Raw genomic sequence first — 26,088 nt, 5'->3', positions numbered from 1 at the left:
TATATGCCTACCTATCACAGTGCATTCATGAAGATAAAGCATTATCCCATCTTTGGCAGTTAATTCTGCAGCAACTTCCTTTGCTTCAGTCAAAGGAGCAGGAACTCAGGAATGCGTGAAGCTTTCAACTTGCCTGCTGAAGGTTGTTACCAATGTGAAATTTCTCATTGGTTTTGTGCACAGTTGGAGTTACGGACCAAGAGCCAACTCCTTTTGGTGATTCAGCAATGAACTCTTAGGCAAACCAGGATGCTGAGCAAGCAGCTCTTCCTCTTCTTCAGAAAAATGATACCATGCAAACCCAGGCAGTGTTTTATTGTGCACTGTATTTAAAGCTATTCTGAATGACGAATCTATAGGGAGTATGACACAGTTACATATCTACAGTCAAACAGTGACTCCTCCTCCATCAAATGGTACTGACACAAGACTGAAACAAATCTAATATGCTGAGCAGACCTGCTCAGCACTAGCACCAGTTGGAGACAAAGGCTGCAGTATACAGAGGTAAATCTGTCCAGCTGCCCAAAATTGAGGAACTTAATTCTTTCCAGCTCCTGTGTAAACAAAGAATAAGGCGAAAGGTATCTACAATAACACTGACACACGGGATACAGTTTGTGGCAGTTTCACCAAATCATAGAGGTAGTGATTTTAGGTACCTAAAAGACCCTATGATCCTACTAGGCACGAGCTGGGGACAGCAGAAGGCTCAGGTCCAGGAAAACCTACATGAATGCAGCCAGCATCCCTACAGGGATGTGCTTTCATAGAAATGCCTGTATAAGGACAGCCCTTCTGACCACCTCTTGGAGACGGTATTCAGCTTGGCCTGAAACAGCTACTGTCTTCTAGGCTGCCATGCCAGCATCTAAGGCTGACAGGGTAAAGACCAAGAGGGATTTTCAAAAAGTTTAAAATGCTAGCAAAAGCTATCAAATGTAATTTTTCAGCCCTTTAAAATCACTTGCACACAGATTCATTAAAACGCCTTTTTGAAAGCGGAGCTGCAGGTCTGCAGCTGTAGATACTGTACTGCAGATAGTGTGCAGAAGCCAGTTCAGGCTGTGTGGTTTGGAGAGGGCTTTTACAGGAGCTATGATTAGTCTGCAGCATACACACTGCTAGTTTGCAGTGCCAAAGCCATTTGAGTGTTATTGAACACATAGGCCACAGAGGCAACTCAGCAACAACCTGAAATCTGTTCCGAAGGGTCCAGGTGAGCAATTTCAGAGACATGGAACAGTGCTGTGTGGACATAACCCTCTCACACACCGTTATGACTGTTCACAGCTGAACACCACTGCAGCTGTACACTGCTAGCAGCAAGAGAATTCCTTCCAGTGCTGGCACAGCTGAACCGGAACAGCATGATGGCCTTAGGCACTGTGTTATTAACTTTACAAGTTCGTGGAGTCTGCAGTCCTCCCGGTTCATGATGGTTTGTCATTTAAAATTCTGGTGGGGTCATTCTAAGCCAGTCATTCAACATATATGTGGGATCCCTAGAGATTTCTTGGTACAAATTCCACACTAGCTGTCTTTTTCCTAGGCTAAATCTAGTAAATAAGTTGTTACTAAGAACAGGCATCAACATGTGTTTCACATGCAGCCTTATTCAATCAATTTTAAAAAAAGATCAAAACTGAGAATTGATGCAGTGGTCTGGTGGAGACTTCGTGGATGTCCTTTTCATTAGAAGTCATTTCTCTGTTCATTCACTCCTAAAACCAGAATCCTCTTAGCTTTGCAGTAAATATATGTGTGGTTTAAACACAGAAATGCATCCCTGTGTTGTGGAAAAAAAAATCAACTGCAGATCACTTAAGACTGTTGAGGAATTTTGGTTGTTCTTCTCCTCTTGGTAAAAGTGTTTCTCCACCAATCTTTGGACCTTTCTTCTCCTAGAAAGATGAACCATGTAGAAAAGGAAGTTAAATGTGTAGCAAGATGGTTCCTCATCAAATAGTTCTATGACAGAAGTTGTGGTAGGGCTAAATTATCTGATATAATTTTGACAGAAGCTCTAAAAGTTTGACATTCAGAGTTCTTACAAATCTAGTCAAATGCAAAATCCCCAGGGGTTCATTGAAATGAAACTTCAAGAACAAAAAGCAAGGAGAAACTCCACTAAAGCAGCCGAGAAGGTTTGCCTATTGCATCTCACTCTATCTCACAATGCACACAGAGTGACAGTAAGTCACCAGTAAGTATCTGAGAAGATGCAGAGCTGCTCGATTTTGCAGAGCACTGATGCAAAGCCTGGGGCAAAAGCACCAAGAAAAGCAGCCAGACAGCTCAGGTGCTCAGAACCTGCTGGCTCATGCTTACCTTCAGCATCCCATCTCGCTCCCATTTGAAGAGGCCACAAGTACTGAAAGATGAAGATGAAAGGTGAGAACCATTGGGGTATCCATTTGCGGGGTGCATGTGTGTGCTTGTCCAAAACTAGCCCCCACCTTTTTTACACCACTTAGCAGCAACAGCTAACATTCAAGTCTTAGTACATGCTAATGTGATAATTTACTTATGAGTGGACAGTATAAAAACCTTTGTTACTGTTTATGAGGCTCAGAGGCTCACTGCCTACCTGCAGGACTTTTTGGGGAGCCTGTCAAGGGAAATAGCTCGGTTGCCACAAGGACATTTGAAAAATCGCTTGAGGCCATCATGCCAGTGGTAGTCATGGTTATCCTGCACACACGTCTCCAGAGGCTTGAAATAGGTGTAATTACACTGTCAGAGAGGAGAGAGGGAGAGAGCTGTGAGTGTTTCACTAGTGTGTAAGAGCAGTTCTGTGGGCTGCTGGGAGCTGAGCATCCAGAGGAACATCCCCCTCTCTTCTCCCATCCCAAGGCACCCACCAATCTGAAAAATCATCGTGGCTTTACCACTCCTCCTTCTAATGCTGCGCTCTCCTCTTTGCCACAAACCATGGGCCTGCTCCTAGCACCACACAGGGCACAGAATAGCCCTCCATGCCACCCCAGACAAATAGGAAAGGCTGTGAGAGGGGAAAGTACAGCAGGGCTGGCTGAAACTCTAGGGATGGGAAGTAATTCTTCCCTTCCTTCAGTATGTTTGAGACAGTAATAAAGCTCTACTCCTCCTTCTGATGGCAGAGTCCCTGGAACAGCAGAAAAAGGAGTCTCTATTGTTTTCCAGGCACTGGGCTTCATTTATCCTGAGGGTCCTGGTACAAAGCACTTCAGGGGAAGGAACTGTGATCAACAGATGCCAGGACACCAACGTCCAGGGTCCACTGGCTGCTGACACAAACACCAAGTTGAAATGTTCAGCCCAGTACTAAAGTCTGCCTTGCTGATTCCGCAGTACCTCCAAGCCATTGCTGCATGAGCTGCTCTTTACAGCAGTCACACAGAATGAAACGGTCTCCATTTAATCCTGGCACCAAACTGTGGCCAAGAGACTGACTGAAGGGAGTCAGCAGGAAGGTCCCGCACCCTCCGTGCAGTCCAGCCTCACTCCCTTGCTGTCATTCTGACCTCTCTGTGCTGTGTCACTGTTCCCCTTCACTTACCGTTTTACATGTCACAACTCGACACTTTACTTCTTTAATGTTTCTCATCTTCTCTTCCATTTCTTCCTTTTTCACTAGTGGCTGAAAATATTGTTCCTGCAGCTCAGCCTCAGCCTGTCAAAGCATAGGAGAAGGATTGTGGGGAAAAAAAGATGAGAGAAGTCAAGTCACCTCACATCTAGCCTTTGGGCAAGTCACTGGGCCTGACTGATGCAGCCTGCGGCCTGGGAGGAAGCACGTTTTTTTTTTTGTTGTTTTTTTTTTTTTTTTTTTTTTTTTTAATGCAGATAGCGCATGTGTTCCACCACCACTGAAAAACAGCCATCTCTCATGTCATCTCATCTGAAGTGAGACAGTGGAAGGGTTTAACAACAATACATGCTACTGAAATGAGCATGCACAAGAGCACAGGGAGAGGTCAGTAGGCAGGTATAGTGAATAGCTTTGGTTCTTAGCCAAAACGGTACTCCTCAGAAGACCTTAAAAGAACCAGGACTTCATCCTAAAACACTGTGTACAAAAGACAAAAGTCCTGTGCTGCTGGAGGTGCTGCACCTCCTGGAAACACATTCAGCAATGACCTTGATGGGAGAAATGCTACCTCTTAGCTCATCAGTGCAAGTGTTGACATTTTGCAGGCCCCACAACTCACACAAGTCCCAGACTGAGGTGGTCACAGGATTTAAGTGGTCAAAATGAGAAGAAATGAAGGACAAAACAGGCAAGTGTCCATCTTTCCTGGAAGGAAGATCTTGCACAGATACAGCCCTCTAACCAGTTGTCCGCTGTGTTACAGCAGGGACTCAGGCAATTGGAAGCTGGGCTGCCTGTCCCCTCTGGGATAAATATTGGAGATGGTAAAGATGGAGAAGTCCTTAAGTTCACTAGCTTTAAAGCAGAGGGATTTCTTTCATCATCTGCTGACCAGGAAGCTTCACTGAATCTTGCAAACACAGCAAATAAATATGACAGCAACTTGACCTTACCATGTCTATGGTAATAATACAGATCTGTAGGCACCATACCCTATGTGCTCGGAAACCCTTGACCCTCCTCTTCAAAATGATTTGGTGTCTATCATATGTTTGGGTGCCTGCTTCTCACTGAAATCATTACAGGGAAGTCCAGGCAGCTCCCTACTTTTGAGTACTCAAACATGGTTGGATTGAGGCCATACCTCTTTCAAGACGCCCGTGTGCTTGGACTTTGCATTTAGGATTTTCTGGAACTCTTCTGATTCCAGATAGGCCAGCTGTTCTCGACGTTTCTTTTGGGCAGGCTCCAGTTCATTCATATCTAGGGAAACAAGAAGAATTAGTGCTACAGAGGCCAAACTCAAAACAAGGCTGTGATTTCTAAGCATAATCATCATTTGGAAATCTCAGGTGTTTCAGGCAGATGTTCAGGTCAAATAACAGGTTTTAGTAGTTCAGAAGAATATGAAGGCAAGTTCAAAGATGGATTCAGGAAATTAGAAGCGTATAAATATTAACATCAAGTCCTCTCTCAAAGCACTATACTAGGAAGTTTCACAGTACTCCTGGGAGAACAATTGGTGTTCTCCTCCGTACTGATGCAGAAGCTTGAATAAGATTAAGCAATTCACCCAAGGTCACACAATAAATCAGCAGTAGGGAAACTCACTTTCCAGAGTAAAATTCAGATACATCCCCAGGTGTGATTATTTCTTGGTTTCACAGAATTGCAGAATTGGTAAGGTTGGAAGGAAACTCTGGAGTTCATCTATTCCAGCCCTCCTACTCAAGCAGGGTCACCTAGAGCATGTTAGACAGGGTTGCATCCAGGCAGGCTTTGAATATCTCCAGAGAAGGAGACTCCACAACCTCTCTGGGCAACCTGTGCCAGTGCTCTGCCACTCTGACAGTGAAGAAATTCCTCCTCACAGAGGAGGAATTTTACCAGAAATTGTTCCCTTGGTTAAGTCACCCATCCATTGCATCCATTGGTACTCAAATGCTAGAGCAAAGAAATTGGAGAGGAGGACCAGAAGCTTATTGTAGACTACATCTTATAGTTTATCTCCATAAGGGTTAGGGATCATTTAGCTTTTGAGCCAGGTCCTCTATGCAATAAACCCTTTAAGTTCCAAATGAATTTAATTTGGCCTCTCTTTGGCACAGCACATAAGCTGTTAACACAGTAACGGGTGCTCTGTTCAGCAGGACATAGGCACATCTTTTATGTTCTAGAGACTAACATTACATACCATTTCCTGCTTCCTGTGGTTGAGCAACATTTTTCTCAACTCTTTCAGTAATTTCTAGGACATCACTAAGATCAGATCTTTTCCTCTTGACACTGTTTGGATCAGTTTTAGCAAGAATCTGGCCTTTTGCTCGTAGTCGGTGTATTGCAGCTAGCTAGAAAACAGGAAAAAGTGGTGAATGTGTAGCTGACCAGTCTGGCTCCCACATAACTAGTTCCAGAAGTAGCAGAGGAAGTCTCTGAGAGTTGAGTCTCTCAACTAGAAGAGGCAAGATCCACTGGCCCAAGGATGGAGCCAGGCAAAAATGAGGCCCAACAATATTCCCAGCTCTTCTGTGCATGTGGTAATTCACCACATCATCCAACCTGTGATCACTTGCCAGTCCATAAAATGACTCTTCCTGATGCATTATCAGGTTTGGAATCTCTGCAGCTGTGCTTGAAGTGCTTCACAGATCTCTTAAGCTTACCAGAGGAAAAATAAACAATGGAGGTTTCCACATAAATCAGTAATAATTGGGAACTAATAGAAAATTGCATAAAACTATTTTATCTCATTGTCCTACAATGTTGGATCCTTCTTCCTACTAGACTTGATGGAAAAGATATGTTTCCTCGACAGATAGGGAGCAGATCTCTGCCAAGAAACAATGCAGTCTGTTTTGGCTAGGAACCAAAATTATTCAGACTCAAGAAACAACATAGTTAAACCAATAGAATTCACTGTCGCATACCTGGCAAACAGACACATCCACAATACTCCTTACTTGCAAAGACAAAGAACAACTCTTGCACCATTCCAGGATTTTCCAGCAGAAATCCCTTGCCCCTCCCCAGTATTCGAGTTTTCATGCTTGTAAAATAATTAACACGTGACCAAACCAGGTGGATTTTAAATTAACAAGAGACACTAGCTCCTATGGCCAAGGTAGGTCTTCCTTTAGCAGCTGTTCTGCTGTTCTGAAAGTTGACTTCAGTCAAGACAGTAGCATGGACCTTGGTACTACCAGCTGTTTGGAACCAGAGGTTTATTATGTACTGTAATACAGATCAATCTGATTCCATGGATCTGGAACTTCATCAAAATCAGCACTGAGGCAGCCTATGTTTGATCAAACTCCTCTACTACCACAAACTTCCCTTAAACTCCCCTTTCTGACGCTCAAAACCCACCCACTCAAAGAGTTGTTACCTTTTTGGCTTCAGCCAAGCTGTCTAGCTTTGGTGCAGGAGGTGGAGACCCATCATAGAAGAGGATATCTTCTCCTTCTGAGAAGCCTGTACCAAGCCTGGGCCTTTGGGGAGTTGACATTTTTGCAGCTTTGGGAAACTCTGCCCCAGGTGTTGGGGAATAGAGTGAAGACTGTCTGGAGGAGGACAGAAGTGTGGAGCAGCTGGCTTTACTTGTGTTCTGGAGAAACCTTTGAAGAAGGCAAAAATAATCAGCTGAAATAAAGACACAAGTCACAGAAACAGAAAGGTTTAAGAAGCAGGTATGAATGCCAAGGGGTCCAGAAATTATTAGTTTTGATTAACTGGCCTTCTATTGCTAGTAAAACATGCAGCAATTCAGCCACTCAGGAGAGCAAAATACGGCAGGTAAGGAACTCACTGGACTGCTGAAATCAAGAGTGACTTAGAGAAGGCTGAAAAAAGAGTGAACCACCAATTTCTTTCCAAAACAAAAATCAGATAGAATTATCAAATGAAGCTGGGAGGTGGGAGCTGAAACATGTGGAAGGACAAGTTTCTTCACAGAACAGGAACTCCTTGTCACAGGAGTCAATTAAAGTCTTAAGTTTACACAGATCCTGATAGAGAGATTAGATAGTTCACAGGAAAAAAGAATCTCTTCAGAGATACTCTAACAGAAAGCACTGTACCTTAGGAAGTCCCTGAGCCACACACTGTCAGAGGCTGGAAGAGTATTTGGAGGAAATATCACTATGATTGTGCCTACTGTTCTACTCCTGCTCTAGGTTCTGTTTTGGCTCCTGTTGTGGCTACTTGGCTATTTCAACCTCAGTTTCACCCAGTATGGTCCACGTGGGGTTTTTGTTAAGTTTGTATACAAGAGATGCACAAAAGTACTTGGCAAATCTTAGGTTCAGAGGATCACTGCAAGCCAGTGATGAACAGAACCAAAAATCTTGACCCCAGTTTCCTACTCTAATGAGCCTCCTCCCATTACACCTTCCCACTGCTGGGCACTGCACTGGAGTGTTTGCTTCTCCACTGAATAAACACTTCCTATAAAAACAGCAAAATGCCTCCACAGCTATGCTTAAGGCCACAATGAGGGGTCCCTTCCTATAAAAGCCTGTTTGTATTACCGCCTCTGAATCTCTTCAGATCGCTTTTTTCTGGCCTCCAGCAGTTTCTGTTTCTGTTGCCTGAGCAGTGCTGAAGCAGAGATAGACTGGAAATTGGCCCCTTGCTTCTTTTCAGCATCTGAAAGAAAGAAAAAACAAAACTAAACTAATTTTTGCTTAGAAGAAGCCGAGTTGTTATCAGGAGTGGGCTTTCCACTGGGCACAAAGAACATACCAGCTTTGGTCCAGTGTTTGCAGAGGTTTCGTGCTCCAAAGGTTGGCTGTGCCAGCAGTTCTTTGAACTCCTCAGAACATAGCGCAGGTCTCTTTGCCACACCTAGAGTGGAAAAGGCAGAAACTCAACAAATTGAGAGCTAGGAAGGGAAAGCCTGGTTTTAGAGGTAATTTAGGTTGGAAGGGAACCCTGGAAGTCATCTGGTCAAGCTCTCCCCTCAAAGCAGGGCCAACTTCTTAGTTCCATTAGGTTTCTTGAGGCCTTGTCCTCAAACACATCACAATGTCAATAGACATTTCCATCCCTTCAGGAATTTCATTAGCTAGTCCTCCACCAGCCTTGACAGTCTGAGGTACTTCTACAATTCCTATTTTTGGAATGCTTAAAAGGTATTAAATATTATCACCGGAGAATTAAGACCAGCTAAAAGCTAGGGCCAGGACACACACTATGTTGCCAGAAATGCAGACAACTGTGGGAAACTGAAAGAGAGTTTAGACATTTAAGAGGTATCTAGAACATACAGTTTGAATAATCTATCATTTGCTGTCCACTGAGTATAAAGAGAGCCATCATATTAAGTGCTTTGCAGAAAGAAAATGGAGGCAGAGAAGTTCACTGACTTCCCAAAGGCTACGGAAGGAACATGCTTTGAAGATCACAAAAATAAAGGTGGTAGAAACAGGTTGGGTAATCAGGAGGTCACCTGCATTGCAGAGCTGTTTCTGCTTTATACTTTGTATTCCTTGGAATCCCTTGAGACTGACAGAAGTCATTTATTTTAATCAATTAAAATAAATTCTCTGGTTCAAAGTTCTTAGAGTTTCAATTTCCCGTTAATCTGGCAAAGACCTTCTGTCACTGTCCAAAGACAGAGCAGGAGACTTAATTTAGGGGCACCAACGGCAAATGATACATGGAGGTACACAGTTGCTTAGCTACATTTCCCTTGCAGCTGTGATCTCAGGAGGGAAAAGGAGTTTAGGTCAATTGAGAAAGCAGCCTGCAAATGGCTATCTTTGTAGCAAACCAATTGCCAGATTTGTTCAGTGAATGACAGATTCTGGGGACACAGCTACACACCAAGTTGAAAATATATGATGGGAAAAGAGACTACATAGGTTGTTAGGTACCAATTTTCTGCCTGGTTTCCTGGACAATTGCATCAACTCCTCTCACGACCAGATTGGAGAGAGTGGTTTGAATTTTCCTTTTTGGCACTGTAGCTGCTGCACTAGAAAGAAGGAAAAAAACAAAATCAGAACATCAGAGTTTCTCCATGCTTAGAGCAGGAACAAGAGCTTAAATACTAATCTAATGCTTCAACAAAGCTCCAGTTGTCCTTTACTCAATCCAAACTGGATCCTCTCTCCTATGACCCATCTTTGGGAAGGCCTGGGATCTAAATCCAAATACCAGTATGATGTTCAGAGTCTCCCATTTCTCCCTGGATTGAAATATGTATTTCCTAAACATTGAGAGAATACTAAACATGTCACAGCTAAGCCTTGCTCACAGTTAGCTCCAAAGATGTAGAGAGCTGGAATTGCTTCATTACTTTGGAGTTGCACAGGTTATTGGACTGCAGTGGAAGGGAAGCAAAGCAGTGTGTAAGCACAGGGATCTAGCTGTCACTCAAGTCTTTGCACAGCTGACTTCAGTGGGATTTGGATGTATGCCCTAATGCCTCAAGGCTAGCATGAGATGCATACAGATCTACTGACTTTGGTTACTTAGTAATACACAGGATGTACTACTGTCTCTTTATTAACACATAGTGATACTCTATCTCAGACAAGGAAGAGAATATGCTGAGCCTGGGATTAAAATGTAATGAGCCACGACAAATTTTGGTACAGGAACAGCACTGAAAATACTGTCTTGGAGATTCAAATGCTTGGGACCTCATAGAATCACAGAATTGGTAAGGTTGGAAGAGACCTCTGGAGGTCATCTAGTCCAACCCCTCTGCTCAAGCAGGGTCCCCAAGAGCATGTTAGACAGGCTTGCATCCAGGCAGGCTCATGATGAAGTTCATTCGTGTTCTGCAACACAACACCATCTGGCTTCACAACACAGTACTAATTTAGAGCTAGAAACATCGCCCTGCCACATATCAGGACAAGGTCAAAGACTAGATGTGGCTAAAGTTTTCCTATCAAATACCAGCTCTGTTATTCTGTGAGTCCTGGAGGATTATACCAAACACGAGGCATTTATTCTTTTTTGATGAATGTACTTAAGTCAAAGGAAGCACTAACTACATGCAATTTCTTGAAGCTAGTTTCAGGCTCACTTGTATAACGAAGTGAAACTGTTCAAAGGCAGAAAATTGTGCTTTAGCTCTAGGTAAATGAGCAGTTTTATCTTACACTGAGGCCGCATACGCCGCTGAAGAGACGCCTCCATAGTAAAACCCATCCTGACACAGCCTCTCCTTCAAACTGGGATTTTTCCGAGCAATTTTCTTGGGTACACGGCCTCCAGAGAAGGTGGACTGCAAATCTGCCCGCTTTGAGCTGAGCTTCTTGTACTGGGATTGTACATGATACTGACAATATTCACAGTCATTCTGAAGAAAAGAAAAGGGATAGAGCTGTTGCAGAACACAAGCAATTACAATATACTTCATTCCCTCAACCAAGTTTATCTTTTGGCAGCTAAACTGAAGACACAGCTCCATTGTAGCTCTCCTGAAATCACTCAACTCAGTAAACATATGTCCGCAACTCAGCAACGAAAAAGCCAAGTTAAAATTTCACATTCTAATCACTGTAAAAAAGTAAAATCCTGTACATTGAGGACTTTCTCATCCCAGGAATCTGAAGGGCATTGCTTGGTTCAAGTCAGCTGAAGTTCCAAGTCCTTGTGACATATTCTGTAGACACGTAAAGGCTTCATGCTTCTGAACTGTATACCATTCTCTAACTGGTTTAATCACAAAGAAAAACTAGTGCCAAAGAAAGGCATTTCACGCACTTCAAATTAAACAGGTTTCAGTGTCAATCCACGGGGCTTTGGAATTGAAGATAGTGAGTCAATCTGTCAGAGACAGCAGTATCATAACAGCACTCATTCAGGGTGTTCTTTAACTTTTTACCAACAAAAAGAAATTACTCCATTCTCTTGTTAGGTATTCACCTGCCCCAAAGTCATATAATGACAATGAACTTATTATTAAGCATTTGCACCTGCCCTATGAGGAACGGCTGCGAGAGCTGGGCCTGCTCAGCCTGAGGAAGAGAAGACTGAGGGGGGATCTGATCAATGTGTACAAGTACGTGAAGGGAGGGTGTCAAGGGGACGGGGCCAAACTCTTTTCAGTCATCCCGTGTGACAGGACAAGAGGCAATGGGCAGAAACTGAACCACAGGAAGTTCCGCCTGAACATGAGGAGGAATTTCTTCCCTGTGAGAGTGACGGAGCACTGGCACAGGTTGCCCAGAGAGGTTGTGGAGTCTCCTTCTCTGGAGATCTTCAAGGCCTGCCTGGATGCAACCCTGTCTACCATGCTGTAGGTGACCCTGCTGAGCGGGGAGGCTGGACTAGATGATCTCCAGAGGTCCCTTCCAACCTTACTGATTCTGTGATTCTATGATTCTAAGTAAACAGGAGTCAATTCCTTCAGGAGGTTTTTTTGCCAGACAGCCTCCATCCACCATGGCTTGTTCCAGGTGACACCAGAACATCTCCCTGTTGAGACCGAGAACCCAGTGCACAGGCACCTCCTGGAGTGTATCTGCAATCACAGTCCTGTTTTGCTGCAAGTACCTTCTGTATCTGCCCTCTTCACACTCCTGGCATACTCTTCATCTTCTCCCCTCCGTCTAAATTCTGCCTTATTAACAATGGCCTTTCTGACTCAGATGCAGATCTTTTCAAGTATCGTAACATCACTGTAGTCATGAAGAGATATTTGCAATGGAGTTCTGCAAGTACTTTAAATGAGCATACTGGTTTATTGTATAAAATATTTTTTACTATAGTTACGGTTACCAGTGCAAACCAGTGCTGTCGCCAAAAAAAGAAACCCACTATCTTTCTCATGTTTGCTCCTACTTCTCTTCCACAGGCAAATATATATATTCTGGCAGCTTGCACACACACTGGACCTGGGAACTCATTGTGGTTATCATCATCTCCAAAAAACACAACTATTCCCCCAAGAAAAAAAATCTATTTGTTTTACCTATGATGAGTTCCCCTGAGCACTGCATGGATGCTGGTACTGGCACAAAGGATTGGGAGAGGGTCTGGAGATGGGGACAGTCATAGGTAAAGACAATCTCTTTCCACTACAGCACCACCCTTCCATTTAGGGAATTACAGTACTCGGTTTCACCTCTCAGTATTTCAATACACCTAAATTAGTCAAAGAGTAAGAGCATCAACACAAAAGCAGCAGCCATATTAAGGATGTCCTAACCACTGAGATACAGACCAAGTTCACAATCTGTGCACAGGGATCACCATTCTTCTTCCTGGCTTTGCAGGTCCCCATGTCCAGGGCTTCACCCATGAGGAGGATCTTCTGGGGATGGTCAACAGACAAACACACCTAGAAAGAAATAAGAACATAGCTTGATGAGGACTGGATGGGTTCTCTCCAGAAGTCATTGGCTTAGGTCATTGGTTCAGTTTGGTATCAACTAAAAGTCATTCACTGGCCAAGCACTAGGATCTGACCCTCTGGGAGCCTAGAGGCCTCTCTAAGAGATTTCTAGCTAAACTTCACAGCACAAACCCTCATGCAATGGAGCAGCAGTCAGCAATCTGCATAGGATAACAGGGACTTTTGAAGTCTGGGCTTCCAAAAGGCCATGAGCAAATATACACTGTACAAATATTTGAACGAAATTTAAACTAGTACGGCAGACTGCTATGATTTCAGCCTTAATATGTGTTATGAAGATAAATCTCAAGCAGATTTGAAAAAGTTTAGCCATGGATTTTTATCCATTTTTATCCATTTTTAATGGGCAAGTGAAAAATCATCTCACCTCATCTGAGCCCTCTTTAGGTTTCATGAGATTAGCATTGAGCAACCCAATGACTGTGCCTTGGTCGGTCTTCCAGTGCTCTTTGTGGACATCACCAAACAAGAACACTGAGATACACTGATTGAGATCCCGTAGGTCGTTCAGCCGCCAAATACTGAAGGTTCTGCCCTGTAACAGATATTCACTTTCCTTTTAGCTCTCAATAGAGGACACTGATTGCATCCTCTTTTGAGTTATTTTGATTTTGTTTATTCCTGAGGTCTCCTGCTTTGAAAAAGCACAAGGTAATCCCAGTGGTAGTTTTATACAATATGTCCAGCCATGCCACATCTCCAGTTCTAGGCTTCTTATAGACCAGAACAGCACATTAACAGCACCAACAAGAGTAGCTGTAGGAGTTGTAACAGATGCTGCTGTTACCACCAGTTTTCCTGATATTAACAGCCAGATAGCACTCCTGCTCACTGAATAGAGGTTTTAACCCAACTGAACAAATGAAACCAAAGCATACCCATATATTCTGTTTTATAAATTACTTTCTATAGGACATGTACAACATATAGGATAGAATGACCTCTAGGGAAATGAAGGAAGCAGCATTTGCTGGCACACTTAAAACAAGAGATCTCTCACTGTCTAGAAAGGGATTGAGGATCCTTTCTCTTACGCTGGTATTTAACATGTAACAGTGGATGAATAGATTTAGAGATTTACGTCATGGCCAAACTTTTTACAGTAATGCTCAGGACAATAGCACCAGATCAGCTAATGACTTAAACTGAGGACTGAAACCAGCATCACTGCATGAAACCAGGTAAGCCAAGATATTTAAAAGATTAGCTTTTCATTAATTCGATGGAGCTGGTTGATGAAACTAAAAATCTAATTAGTTTCTCAGCAAAGATGACCAGCATTTTGCTAGTTCTGAGCGAGGGATACAATGAAGTTACTTACATTATTTGAGCTCTGAGGAGTGACCTTCTTTACTATGACTCCAAATGTTACCCAGTCTGTTTCCTCCAAATTTTCTCCAGCAGATTTGTTCCTTATTTGTGACAGTCTGATCAGCTTTCGATTAGCCATTTTCCTCTCCATTTCAGCTGATGAAACACGGGGTTTTCTATAGCAAGCAAAAGCATGTAAGAGAGAACATATCCCTTGTCATAAATGGACAATCAAAAACGTCTAGCACAGCAAAAACGTCTTTAAATTCTTCAAGTTATAGCTGGCAACTGGCATCTATACATCCTCCACCTTTGCACGATACTCCTTGCAGCACTCCCTAGTGCTCTATGCCCGAGGATCACTGCATTTTCATGGGGAGATTATGTCTCATTTCCAAATGTCTCTGCATCTTATTTCACCCTGAGATCAACTGAAACAAAAGCCCTCAGTTCGGGATACTGTACAAATATAAGAAAGCTATCGATCATGCAATTTGTTCTTTATCTGAATACCTGCACCACAACTTTGCCCTGAGCCTGCATTAATTCTGTTCATTTCAGGATGGAACAAATATTGTGAGTATTTGAGCACGGATTTGAAAACCAGCATGGTTTCTGATGAAGACGTACACCACAAGCACTCAGAGACCTCTTGCGGCCAGAAGAAGTATAAGGAATCTCAAGTGGTTCCAAACAGTACATTTTGCTTTAATCTGCGCAACAGGTGCATGATCAGGCCTTGTACACATCCACTGCTTCCTTCCTCCATCACTGAGGACATCCCAGGAGAGGCAGTTCTAACAAAATGATAGCTTACTTGCCAGAAAAACACACAGGTGAAAAGAGAAATAGAAATATGGTAATAAGCCAAATGTCAGTGTTACCTATTTACAGACCAACCAGTCAATGCTAGTGATGATTGACTAATCTGACACGGCCAAACTGTGCAAATATTGCAAACCAGAAATCCAGTCCTCTGCTCATCACTTGTGTTGCCAGCATCGCAGGATGTTGGCCCAATTGCATTCTCTCTCGCACTATCTGAGGGTGATCCCCAGACAGAGTTTAGTGCCAGGCTGCTGACCTTAATCTCAGTCCAGAGAAGGTTTCCACAGACACAGGCTGAGCTGTTGCACTGGAGCATGTGGGCACCTGAGGAGTCTTGTCTCTGGTCATTTTACTGGATGTGTTCCCTGGGGCAGACTTGAGAGGCTGGAATGCCAAACTGAGAACTTGCCGTGGAGGAGGAGTCTTGGTCTCTTTTAGCAAGAAAAAAATGGAGGAAAAAGTCTTGATAATGAAAAAAAAAATCCAAATAAAGACAACGCTAACTTACTCCTAACCAGACACAGGAGACTAACACAATTAAACAGTAAGTTCTCCTGGTCAGCTAAGAACAGACAGCTCCAGATCAGTTGTATGTAACTCAAGCAATGAGTTCTACCTGGAGATGAGCTGCTGAGACTCCTATTTTCCAAGTAAGCTAAACTGTAGCATAAACAGCTGCAAACTACAGTGCTGTCAGTGACCAGCTTTGCCACAGCAGTACAGAGCATAGCACCTACTGCAAAGAACAAAATAATCGACCCAGTAATGAGCAGATTGTTACTGCTGCACTGGCTCATGTAGTACCAATCCAGATGTGTCTATACTGCTGTTATGAACTAGATACACTTCTGGACAAAAGCTCAGCAAGTGTTTAGCGAAAGGCAGACTGAGAATGGTACCTGCTGGAGATGTCTTTGATTTCTGGATTAGTCGCTTGGCTGCTGGTAAAGGACTGTCCAGCTGGGCCGAGAAACACGGTGACTCCTGCAGTTTCTGAACTTTCCTTTCCTTTAATGGATGACAGAGTGATTTACCTGGCCGACAAAACCAAAAAATATTTTATGAGATCTCAGTATCTGGACTCAAATACTAAGAATTGTTCCAAACTAAATAGTTCTTTGAATAACAAGTCCAAGTCACAGACCCACATGGAAACCCTTGCACAGAGCTGCTAGTATTTGAAGTGCAACAGTGGAAAAGCCCCAATGGCTCTTTCCCTTGATGACTCAAAATTCTGAATGTTACTGAAATCACAAGCAATGGGAAGTAGAAACATTCCCTGTTTTTCAGTTTTGCCATTTTTCACCCTAGTTTTGTTACTTCCATACCTGATGTGTTATAACAATAAACATAGCTGTATTTTCTGGGCATATCAACACCTGCCAGTAAGAAGGGATACTTCCATCAGAAGAGCTTGGAGCTCTTTATTCACAAAAGATATCCCATGTAGTATCAACCCATGGTACAGATACCAAAACTGCAGCTCCTTGATTTAGTGCATTGTCACAGTAGTCAGTAGCTGCAGGAAACAAACAGTCTGCATGAGAATACACCAGACCTCCATCCCTCTTTACTATTCAACACCCACTTTAGGATGTCTGGAGTCCTGCCTATAAACTGCATGCTGGGAGGCCAGCAATTAGAAAATCATTTAATTAGTCTCATTACCAGGGGTTTTCTTCTCAGGCTCTGAACTGGATGGCTGCCCAATAGCAGTCTTTTGCAACTGCTCCTGTAACGTCTTCATCTGTTCTTGCAATTTTCTCAGCTCAGCTAGGAAAGAAAGGAGAATAAAAGAAGAATAATAAAGACAACAGCTAGGAAGTCATTGCAAACAGAGATTTATGAGATCCCCAGAGGTTTGGCAGTTTCTCTACATCATAGGAATTTAGAAAAAAACTAGACCCAGAATACAGATCAAGTTCTGGTTCTAGATAGCTCAGTGAAGGGACACTTCCCAAAATAGCCAGGAGCTGACTTCTCTCATATAAATACTTGACTTCATCATGGCACATTGCTTGCCATGTTGCATTCATCTTTCCTACTGAACATAAGACAATTTAAATGACTAATGATTGCATTCTTTAGCACAAAGAAGTGCTTCCCATATAATGAAATATATTCTGTGTGTGGCCTGGGTGTCCTAGGAAGGCTCTGCTGGTATGACAGAACTTCCTGCACAGCTGTTTCAAGGCAAGACCTGGGATCTCATTAATGTTTCCTCTCTCTGAAACAGATTCATAGTTTGAGTCTGCGTAAAAGTGGTTGTTGGCTACACAATGGCAGGAACTCTTGCCTTGAGTGCTGGTCAACCAGCATTTATCCCATTGCTTTATAAAGCACTTTGGAGTTGGAATATGGGGAGCATAAATCCATATCTTAGTGGTTCTCTGTATCTGGAAACAACCACACCACTTTGCTAAGTCATGATAACAGCAGGTCTCCCCACAGCCACATATCACCTGACAGTAATCTTTCATGAAGCTTTGGCTTACAAACCCCTAATTACATGGGAGGTATCACACTGTTATTGCTAACTAAAAATGAACTATGTCCCTGTAAGATAAATGGTCAAAAGAGCTCTAGAAACTAGGGAAAAAAAAGTACTGTAAGAGCAATGAAAAACAAGTTCAGGACATGACTAAAGCCTTGAATATCTAGAAATCCAGCTAATCTTCTTGTCTAGTCAGCAAAGCCAACAGCTGTGACTTGACCCCTAAAAATACATTTTAGTCAAGGGGAGGGACAAAGATCCACAGGACCCAGTTCTGATAAATGGTGGTTTAAGACCATTAAAGGAAGAAGGGGAAGTTGTGCTGGTAAAAGATGCCAGAATGATAGCCCTGAATCATAGAATGGTAAGGTTGGAAGGGACCTCTGGAGATAAATATGCTGTTACAGAAACCTTGCAATTCTTGGTTGGTTTTCTCTTTCGCCTGACTAGGAGCTGAAGTCGCAACAGCTTCTTCCTCTTCCTCCTCTTCCAGCAGGTCATCCACATCTCCAAACAATGCAGCCAAATTCTCCTTCTGCTCCTCGACCACACTATCCTCAGCATCAGCCTCCTCAGTGTAGGATGCATCATCCTCTGCATCGAAGAGCTCGTCGTATTCATCTGGTTCTCCTCTCTCTTCCTCTGGAATGTCTTCCTCCTCAGAAGGACTCTTCTCCTCGGCAGCCTCACTTTCTTCCAGGAGGGAGGCTAACAGATCCAAGTCATCATCAGCTGAGGCAAAAATTAAACTCAAAATTACTTCTTAGAGGAAAGCTGCCATGGAATAAAACATCCAAGATAGTCTATTAAGAAGCTAATAACAACCAAAATTAAAGCACAGTAGCAAGTGGCATTAAAAAAAAATACTTCAACTTTGGCTAAAGGAAGATAAAGTTTTAAAAACTTGATCAAGTTTTATGAACACAAGAACTTAGAAACTAATTATTGGTCAGACGTCAACAGTAGGAAAGATCTTACCATCCATGATTTCACCAGAATTTCTTCAAGAGTCCCAGGGAAAAATATTCTCTGTTAAGGTGAGAACAAAATCAGTATTGTTGAAATGGATAAAGTAAGGATTCAGGAGATCAGACTCTTTATTTGATTATTTGTAAACCACTAGCTTGTTTTTGCTTATAGCTACAGATGAGAACTCCATTAAATTTAAATTCCACATGTACACTTTCTACACCTAAAGTCGATCTCTGCTGAACTCACTGCAGCACAAGAGCATTAGTTTTAGAAACAAACCCCATCACTTCTAGGAATTTAAAAAAATGTCTATCATGTTCCAGATAATAACCATTTTAATCTCACCAGTCCTGCATCATAATCATAATTTGCATTTAACTAAAGCAGGCCTTCCAAAAAGGGCTATGTTGGGAGACAGTGAAATCCTGGTACCTTCTTCCAACATAGTTCTTATTCTTAAAAATGTACATTGTACTTTTCTTATAGCTCCTCTATTCCCCAGCCTGATACTAGCAGATATGTACATATGTCAATGAAAAATAATAAGCACAGATAAAGGATCAAGGTAAGACTGGACAACAAGAGAAATCCACTAAGGATGGCTTCCATGAGATTTTGTTGTGTTACATGAGACACACCTCCAGCCCACAAAATTCTGACCTGCAAATAGTTTAAGGTTGGGAAATCATATGGGGTATATATAAATGGCTACTCTGCTTTTCTACTCTTCATAATGTTACAGCTAATTCTCACCACTACTAGAGACCAGATACAGGCTGGATGGACCCATGATCTGTCCCCATATAATTATTCTTCAGTGGCTCTTGATGAGAATCTAGTAGAGCTAACATCAATATCAGCACGGGTAGAAAAAAAATGTTACTTAATAATAAACCACATCTTTGAATCTTTACAGTAGGGTCCACATGGAAGAAGATAATCTGGGTACTGTGCCAGAGAGAGAGCCTCAGATGTCTCTAAGAGAAACAGAAAGGGTGTCTGTCCTCCCCAAACTGTAACAGATTTGAGATATTGCAAGAACCAGGTCAGAGTTAGAGAGCAGAAGAGTGAACAAGAACCTCAAGAGCAAAATCAACTAATGCTAAGTAGAGTTTGTAATGTGAGGCATGTCTCCATAGCGTGGATGTCCCTGAATGCTATATGCATGTCTGTGATACGCACAGACTTAGATAACCTACAGACCTTTACAGCCAAAGCCTGAGTGTTAAGAAATGACCACAGCACTGGAAAAGTAAAACAATAAGAAAATATGTAAAACTACATCTCCACCAAAGCTTTATTTGAATTAATTTTTACAAAACTCAGAAGAGAGATTGGATATTTGAGACAAGCTTATATTTACCCTATCCACAGCTGCAGCAAATATGCAAGCTAAGAGTTTTAGAGGAGCTAACCCTTCATGCTGCCAGTTTTAAATTCAGCCAGATTCTTTATTAACACTATTAATCCTAGTTCATGTCATTCAACTGGTCAGAGCAGGGATTTTGTGCTTCCTTGTGAATTATCTCAGATCATAGCTCCTGGCAGCTGCCTAGGAGTAATGCCTTTTTGACTCCCCCAAGGACATAGTCAGGTCATACAATCCCAACATGAGCTGCTCAGAAGCTAAACCAGTAGAAAAGTAGCCTTAAAAAAACCAACCAAACAAAAAAGGTTAATTTTTTGTCAGTTTGGCTTTCTGAATCAACTCATCCTGGAGTCAGAGAAGGGAGGCAGGAGGAGTAGGATTGTGCCCTGTGGTCAGATGAACTCAGGATACGGCAGAGTTGCACCCAAGGGTACAACCCCCTTTGGAGCACAACCCCAGAGAGGCCAAGGCTGGCATCCTCCTGGAACAGCATTTGCCTTGCCTTCACCCGAGCACTAGCTTGTACAGGCGGGGCAGGGCAAAGGGAGCTGGATCTGCTCCATTATAAGGCTGTTACCCTGTGACCGAGAGGTTCGCACCGTCTCTCATTGCTCACCAGCCCAAACGCTAACCACAGTGCCTGCTGGCCTTCGTGCTGCAGGGATTTTTGTGTAGCTCATGCATTCCACATTTAATATTTTTCTCCTGCTTGTTGCTCCAGAATATTTATTTTCAGCAAAGAAAAGTACACTCCATCCCAGGCAATCTCCGATTCTCCCCCTGCCTGGGATCCACTGCAGCCCCCCCACCTTGGCAAGGGGATCTCTGATCTCCCCCCCCCACACACTCCCAGTGGATATCTGATTCCTCCATCCCACCCCATCTGGGATCCCCTCCTCTGTTCCGAGAGGATCCCTCCTAGGGGAATCTGATCTCTTCAACCTCCCTTCCAAGGGATCCTCGATCCTTTCCATCCTCAAGCCCAGGACATCCCTGATCCCTTCCACCCCCACCCACAGGATCCCTTCATCCACCACTTCAGGGATCCCTGACCCTTTCCACCTCCAAATCCAAGAGATCCCTTTGGGGACTCTCAGTGGGTCCCTGATCCCTTCCACCCCCAAGCTCAGGGGATCCCCTGCCCCACACCATCCCATACCTGGGGGATCCATGATTCTTCTACCCCCCAAACCCAGGGAATCCCCTGCCCCACTCCACCCCATACCTGGGGGATCCATGATCCTTCCACCCCCCCCAAGCTCAGGGGATCCCCTGCCCCACACCACCCCATACCTGGGGGATCCATGATCCTTCCACCCCCCAAACCCAGGGGATCCCCTGCCCCACACCACCCCATACCTGGAGGATCCATGATCCTTCCACCCCCCAGACCCAGGGGATCCCCTGCCCCACACCATCCCCTACCTGGGGGATCCATGATCCTTCCACTCCCAAAGCCCAGGGGATCCCCTGCCCCACACCACCCCATACCTGGAGGATCCATGATCCTTCCACCCCCAAAGCCCAGGGGATCCACTGCCCCACACCACCCCATACCTGGGGGATCCATGATCCTTCCACTCCCCCAAGCTCAGGGGATCCCCTGCCCCACACCACCCCATACCTGGGGGATCCATGATCCTTCCACCCCCAAAGCCCAGGGGATCCCCTGCCCCACACCACCCCATACCTGGAGGATCCATGATCCTTCCACCCCCAAAGCCCAGGGGATCCCCTGCCCCACACCACCCCATACCTGGGGGATCCATGATCCTTCCACTCCCCCAAGCTCAGGGAATCCCCTGCCCCACACCACCCCATACCTGGGGGATCCATGATCCTTCCACTCCCCCAAGCTCAGGGGATCCCCTGCCCCACACCACCCCATACCTGGAGGACCCATGATCCTTCCACCCCCCCAAGCTCAGGGGATCCCCTGCCCCACACCACCCCTTACCTGGGGGATCCATGATCCTTCCACTCCCCCAAGCTCAGGGGATCCCCTGCCCCACACCACCCCATACCTGGAGGACCCATGATCCTTCCACTCCCCCAAGCTCAGGGGATCCCCTGCCCCACACCACCCCTTACCTGGGGGATCCATGATCCTTCCACCCCCCCCAAGCTCAGGGGATCCCCTGCCCCACACCACCCCATACCTGGAGGACCCATGATCCTTCCACTCCCCCAAGCTCAGGGGATCCCCTGCCCCACACCACCCCATACCCAGGGGATCCATGATCCTTCCACTCCCCCAAGCTCAGGGGATCCCCTGCCCCACACCACCCCATACCCAGGGGATCCATGATCCTTCCACTCCCCCAAGCTCAGGGGATCCCCTGCCCCACACCACCCCATACCCAGGAGATCCATGATCCTTCCACCCCCAAGCTCAGGGGATCCCCTGCCCCACACCACCACCCCCTACCCGGGGGATCCATGATCCTTCCACCCCCAAGCTCAGGGGATCCCCTGCCCCACACCACCCCATACCCAGGAGATCCATGATCCTTCCACCCCCAAGCTCAGGGGATCTCCTGCCCCACACCACCCCATACCCAGGAGATCCATGATCCTTCCACCCCCAAGCTCAGGGGATCCCCTGCCCCACACCACCACCCCCTACCCGGGGGATCCCTGATCCTTCCCCCCTCTCCCCCGCCGCACTCACCACCAGCCGCGCGCGCTCCCCGGCACCCGCCAAAAACCGAACCGCACCCCGCCCCGCCGCGCCGCGCATGCGCACCCGCCCGGCGGCGGTGCGCACGCGCCGCGGTGCAGCCGCCATCATTAGTCCTGGCAGCCCGGCGCCATCTTGGTGGCGGTCGGGGCGCGGGAAGGAGGCGCTGGCCTTGTAGGAAGGAGTGGCAGCACCGCGTGACGTCACGGGGCGAGGATGACGACATCAGGCCGCTGTCATTCGCCTGCGGGAAGCGGTGGGCAGTGTCGTGCGGCCGCAGGCTCTGGGTCGGGCTGTTTGCCCCAGGGTTACATCTGCGTAGAGAAGAGCATCCTCCGGGCGTTACTGCAGTAGACACCCTAAGGATAAGCAAAATCATGGCTAACAGGCAATGCCTGTGTTAACTCAGCAAACTAAAAACTATGTATTTTTGCCCTATGGAGCTGACGGGGTTCTGTAGTCTGGTTCAGTATTTCTTTGGTGTGAGCAGCCGTGCTTTGCAAAAAAAACCCACAGTATTTCCAAATATGTCTGAGTTCATTGTTTTAGTTCCTACCTGCTCATATGAATTACAACCAGAAATGGTCCAGAAATTGCCCAAAAAACAAAGAGGAAGGTTTGAGCTCCAGTTCTAAGGGACTTGCACTAAATCTACCCTGAAAGACAATATATAAAAGTGGGGAAGAGTGTCTCTGCTTTTTAAAAGCCTACTATTATGATTATGAAAGATGAATTATGGGCAGAAGTTTTGTGGTAGCTGAAGAAATAAAAAAAATGTCCAGCAAATGACAGGAAAAAACAAGATACACTCAGAAATCTGAAGCAAAGAGTGAAATGTTCTGCTGAATAGCTGAAATGCTTAGTTGGCTGGTACCAGGCACTCCTTGCCCAAGGGAAGGTAACTGGAGCCTAACCTGAAGTTTGATATTTTTCCTGGGATTTTTTGTGATTATATCAGTGTTCGTGCAAACATATTTCTCTTCCGAGCAGGAACAGAGGAGCCTGAGAGAAACTGCAGGATCCAGCAGAAGAATGTGTGAGCCCTGAGGGCCCAAGGCAGCCTCCTACGTGCAGCCACCCAACTGCGATGGAAGTAGGGGGGAACGCCTTATGCCCCATCCTGCACTGGTGGCAATCAGCAGGCAGACAACAGTACACTTGGAGATACCCATCTCTGCTTTTGCAAGCATTTCCCAGATTGCCCACATCCTAAAAGCAGAGTGCTGGTGATGCATGGGTTAGGTTTGGGATTTTTTTTTCAAACGTAGAGGTCTATTTTACCTGTTTTGCCCAATATTGTTTCTCAGATTTTTCTGTCATGGGAGTCAGAAGAGATGGGTTTGTGTTCTCCCTTGCTCTGGCTGCTAATTGCCCATGTAGCCCAGACTAATCACAGAGCATCGCTAAGTCCCACTGGTCTCCATCTTCGAACAGTGATGGCTTGCCTACATCTGAAATCTGAGATCTGCAAGTCCAGAGTTAACACTTTTGAGCTTCTCACTCAGAAGTCTGAAGCCCAACCCTGGGGACCTATTTCTGGACCCTTTCCAGTCTGGGTTTTACAACTGAAATGAAATGAAACACTTCTGTTTCCATGTGGAACTGGAAACAGAATACTGATCATGGGACACCTTGCTGTAGAAGGAATGTGTCTTATTAAAAACAGGGCTATGTGAACAGATAGTATTTCGTGGATGTGTAGTATCCTATGACTTTAAAAGACAAATGCATTTTATCTTTACTTCCATCTTAGGATATACTCTTAAACTTATGCTAATGAATGTGTTATAGCTATGGTCACCTGTCATGACAGACAGTAACCATTCATTTGTCCTGTGTTAAATGGACTGTAGTTAGCAGTGATAACAGAAGAAAAATAATCTTCCCTATTGCATAAACAAGTTTCAGTGTATTTTGATTTTACTCTTTGCAGTTCCTCATCCTTTCTCATTTGCAACATTAGATCTAGTATCTTATCTTTCTGTGAGGACTTGCTTCAGCTAATGCTCATGTCTGCCTGTTAGTATTCCTGTGCTTAGATCCCTTCTTTTACTAAAGCCTCTTAAAACGATTATTTTTTGGCTTCACAAATGCATAAATAATTCCTGCTTTGGCCTTTCACATTGATATGCTCTGTTTTTATTGAGGTAAATGCTCCTCAGATGAAATCAGCTCTATTATTATTCTGTTAGTCTGATTTTGGCCTCATAGCACTCCCATCAAATTTTGATCATTGCTGAATCCATAACATTCACAAAGCTCCAATAATAAAATTGGATTCAGGGAAAAATCCCATAAATCCTACTGTCACAAGGAACTAATTGAAAGTCAGTAACAGATTGCATCTGCTGAGAGTGCTAGTAATTGATGGAGGTTGCAATGAAGCCTATGAATATCTCTTCACCACTGATTTAAGTCAACACTTGCATTACTTGAAATTATGGATGAATTTTGTGTGATAATGTGAGCTATAACAGAAAACAAGAATCTAGAGTCTACAATAGATCATTAAAATAACCATGACAACTGCCAAAATAAAAACTACTCTTTACTTCAATTACACAGAGGAAAAAAACATTATTTTTCCCTTCTATTGGTAGCTGAGAATTCACTGAGAGCATGACATGAAAAATGTTTGTTTTCTCTCACTAGAATATACTGAAGAAATATTTTCTTTGGTCCAGGAAACAAGACAGATATTTTTCTTGTGTATATTTTAAGAATATACTCTGCTTAGAGTAAAACTTAAGTGTTCATAGAATTGAGGCCTGGAAAATCATTTTTATTTCAGGCTTAAAGCAAAATATTGAGACATCAAACTTCCTAATTCTGCTACTGATCTGTTCAGTGTGTTTTCTCTTCTGTGATCCTCCTTTTGGATCTTCATCTACAGAACAGTTCTGAGAGGAGCTTATGTACTGAAGTAGGTTGACATGAGAGTGTCTTTTTAGGGTGAAGTTGAAGAGTTCATTTCATAGGCTGTTCTCTCTCACAGATTGTATCATCATTATAATGGTGGTCTGAATTGCAATGAAAAGCAGCATATTATCAGCTGTACATGACCTGATCTTTATCCCCATATTCCTTATGAATGGATGACACAGCTAATATGCTATGTCTTGGAGGGTGACCACATGACTCCTTCACATACACAGCATTCAAGTGAGGGCATCAGACGTGGGAGGAAACATGTTTTAACTTTGCTGGTTCAGTGTTTGTGGGGAAGACACTGTCCTTTCGTAGGTCAACAGCATTCATCTTTTCTAGTTTCTGTGGCAATGAGATACATGTTCTAACTGAATTGTGTTATGTGATTATCTGCATGGAAGTAGATGTTGTAGATGTTTACATCTGGTAAAGACCTTAGCCCTGGGAAGGTTACAGTCAACACAGTCCTTCAGGGAGATTTTAAGTGACTATCTGCACAAAACACATTTCCGTCACCTTCCATTTCTACTCATCTCCCTTCTACATTAAGAAAATCCAA

At 44.2% G+C, this 26,088-nt stretch overlaps 1 protein-coding gene across 1 annotated transcript; it reads right to left on the bottom strand.

Moving 5' to 3' along the window:
* Positions 1 to 1,820: 1,820 nt before the first annotated feature.
* MCM10 (minichromosome maintenance 10 replication initiation factor) lies at positions 1,821 to 18,565 on the bottom strand. Its single transcript, XM_062579079.1, has 19 exons — positions 18,559 to 18,565; positions 17,992 to 18,312; positions 16,755 to 16,859; positions 15,986 to 16,120; positions 15,343 to 15,517; positions 14,269 to 14,434; positions 13,315 to 13,482; positions 12,756 to 12,872; positions 10,687 to 10,886; positions 9,448 to 9,548; positions 8,315 to 8,416; positions 8,101 to 8,218; positions 6,960 to 7,188; positions 5,769 to 5,922; positions 4,719 to 4,837; positions 3,542 to 3,655; positions 2,591 to 2,736; positions 2,332 to 2,374; positions 1,821 to 1,904 (listed from the first exon to the last, which is right to left on the bottom strand). Exons 1-19 carry the CDS (start codon positions 18,563 to 18,565, stop codon positions 1,821 to 1,823), a joined length of 2,604 nt encoding a protein of 867 aa, XP_062435063.1.
* Positions 18,566 to 26,088: the final 7,523 nt, after the last annotated feature.

The sequence above is a fragment of the Rhea pennata genome, chromosome 1 (assembly GCF_028389875.1).
Source record: "Rhea pennata isolate bPtePen1 chromosome 1, bPtePen1.pri, whole genome shotgun sequence".
NCBI classification, from domain to species: domain Eukaryota; kingdom Metazoa; phylum Chordata; class Aves; order Rheiformes; family Rheidae; genus Rhea; species Rhea pennata.
The sequence above is the reverse complement of the archived record's forward strand: the minus strand, read 5'-3'. Positions and strand labels throughout refer to the sequence as shown.

Bases quoted from the DNA above. Each gene is read 5' to 3' on its own strand.
- MCM10 (XM_062579079.1), bottom strand. The intron at 14,435-15,342 runs GTCAGCAGCCTG...TGCTTGCTATAG, and splicing joins TTCTCTGGACTGAGATTAAG to AAAACCCCGTGTTTCATCAG. The intron at 3,656-4,718 runs GTATGGCCTCAA...ATGCTTTGACAG, and splicing joins ACACGGGCGTCTTGAAAGAG to GCTGAGGCTGAGCTGCAGGA.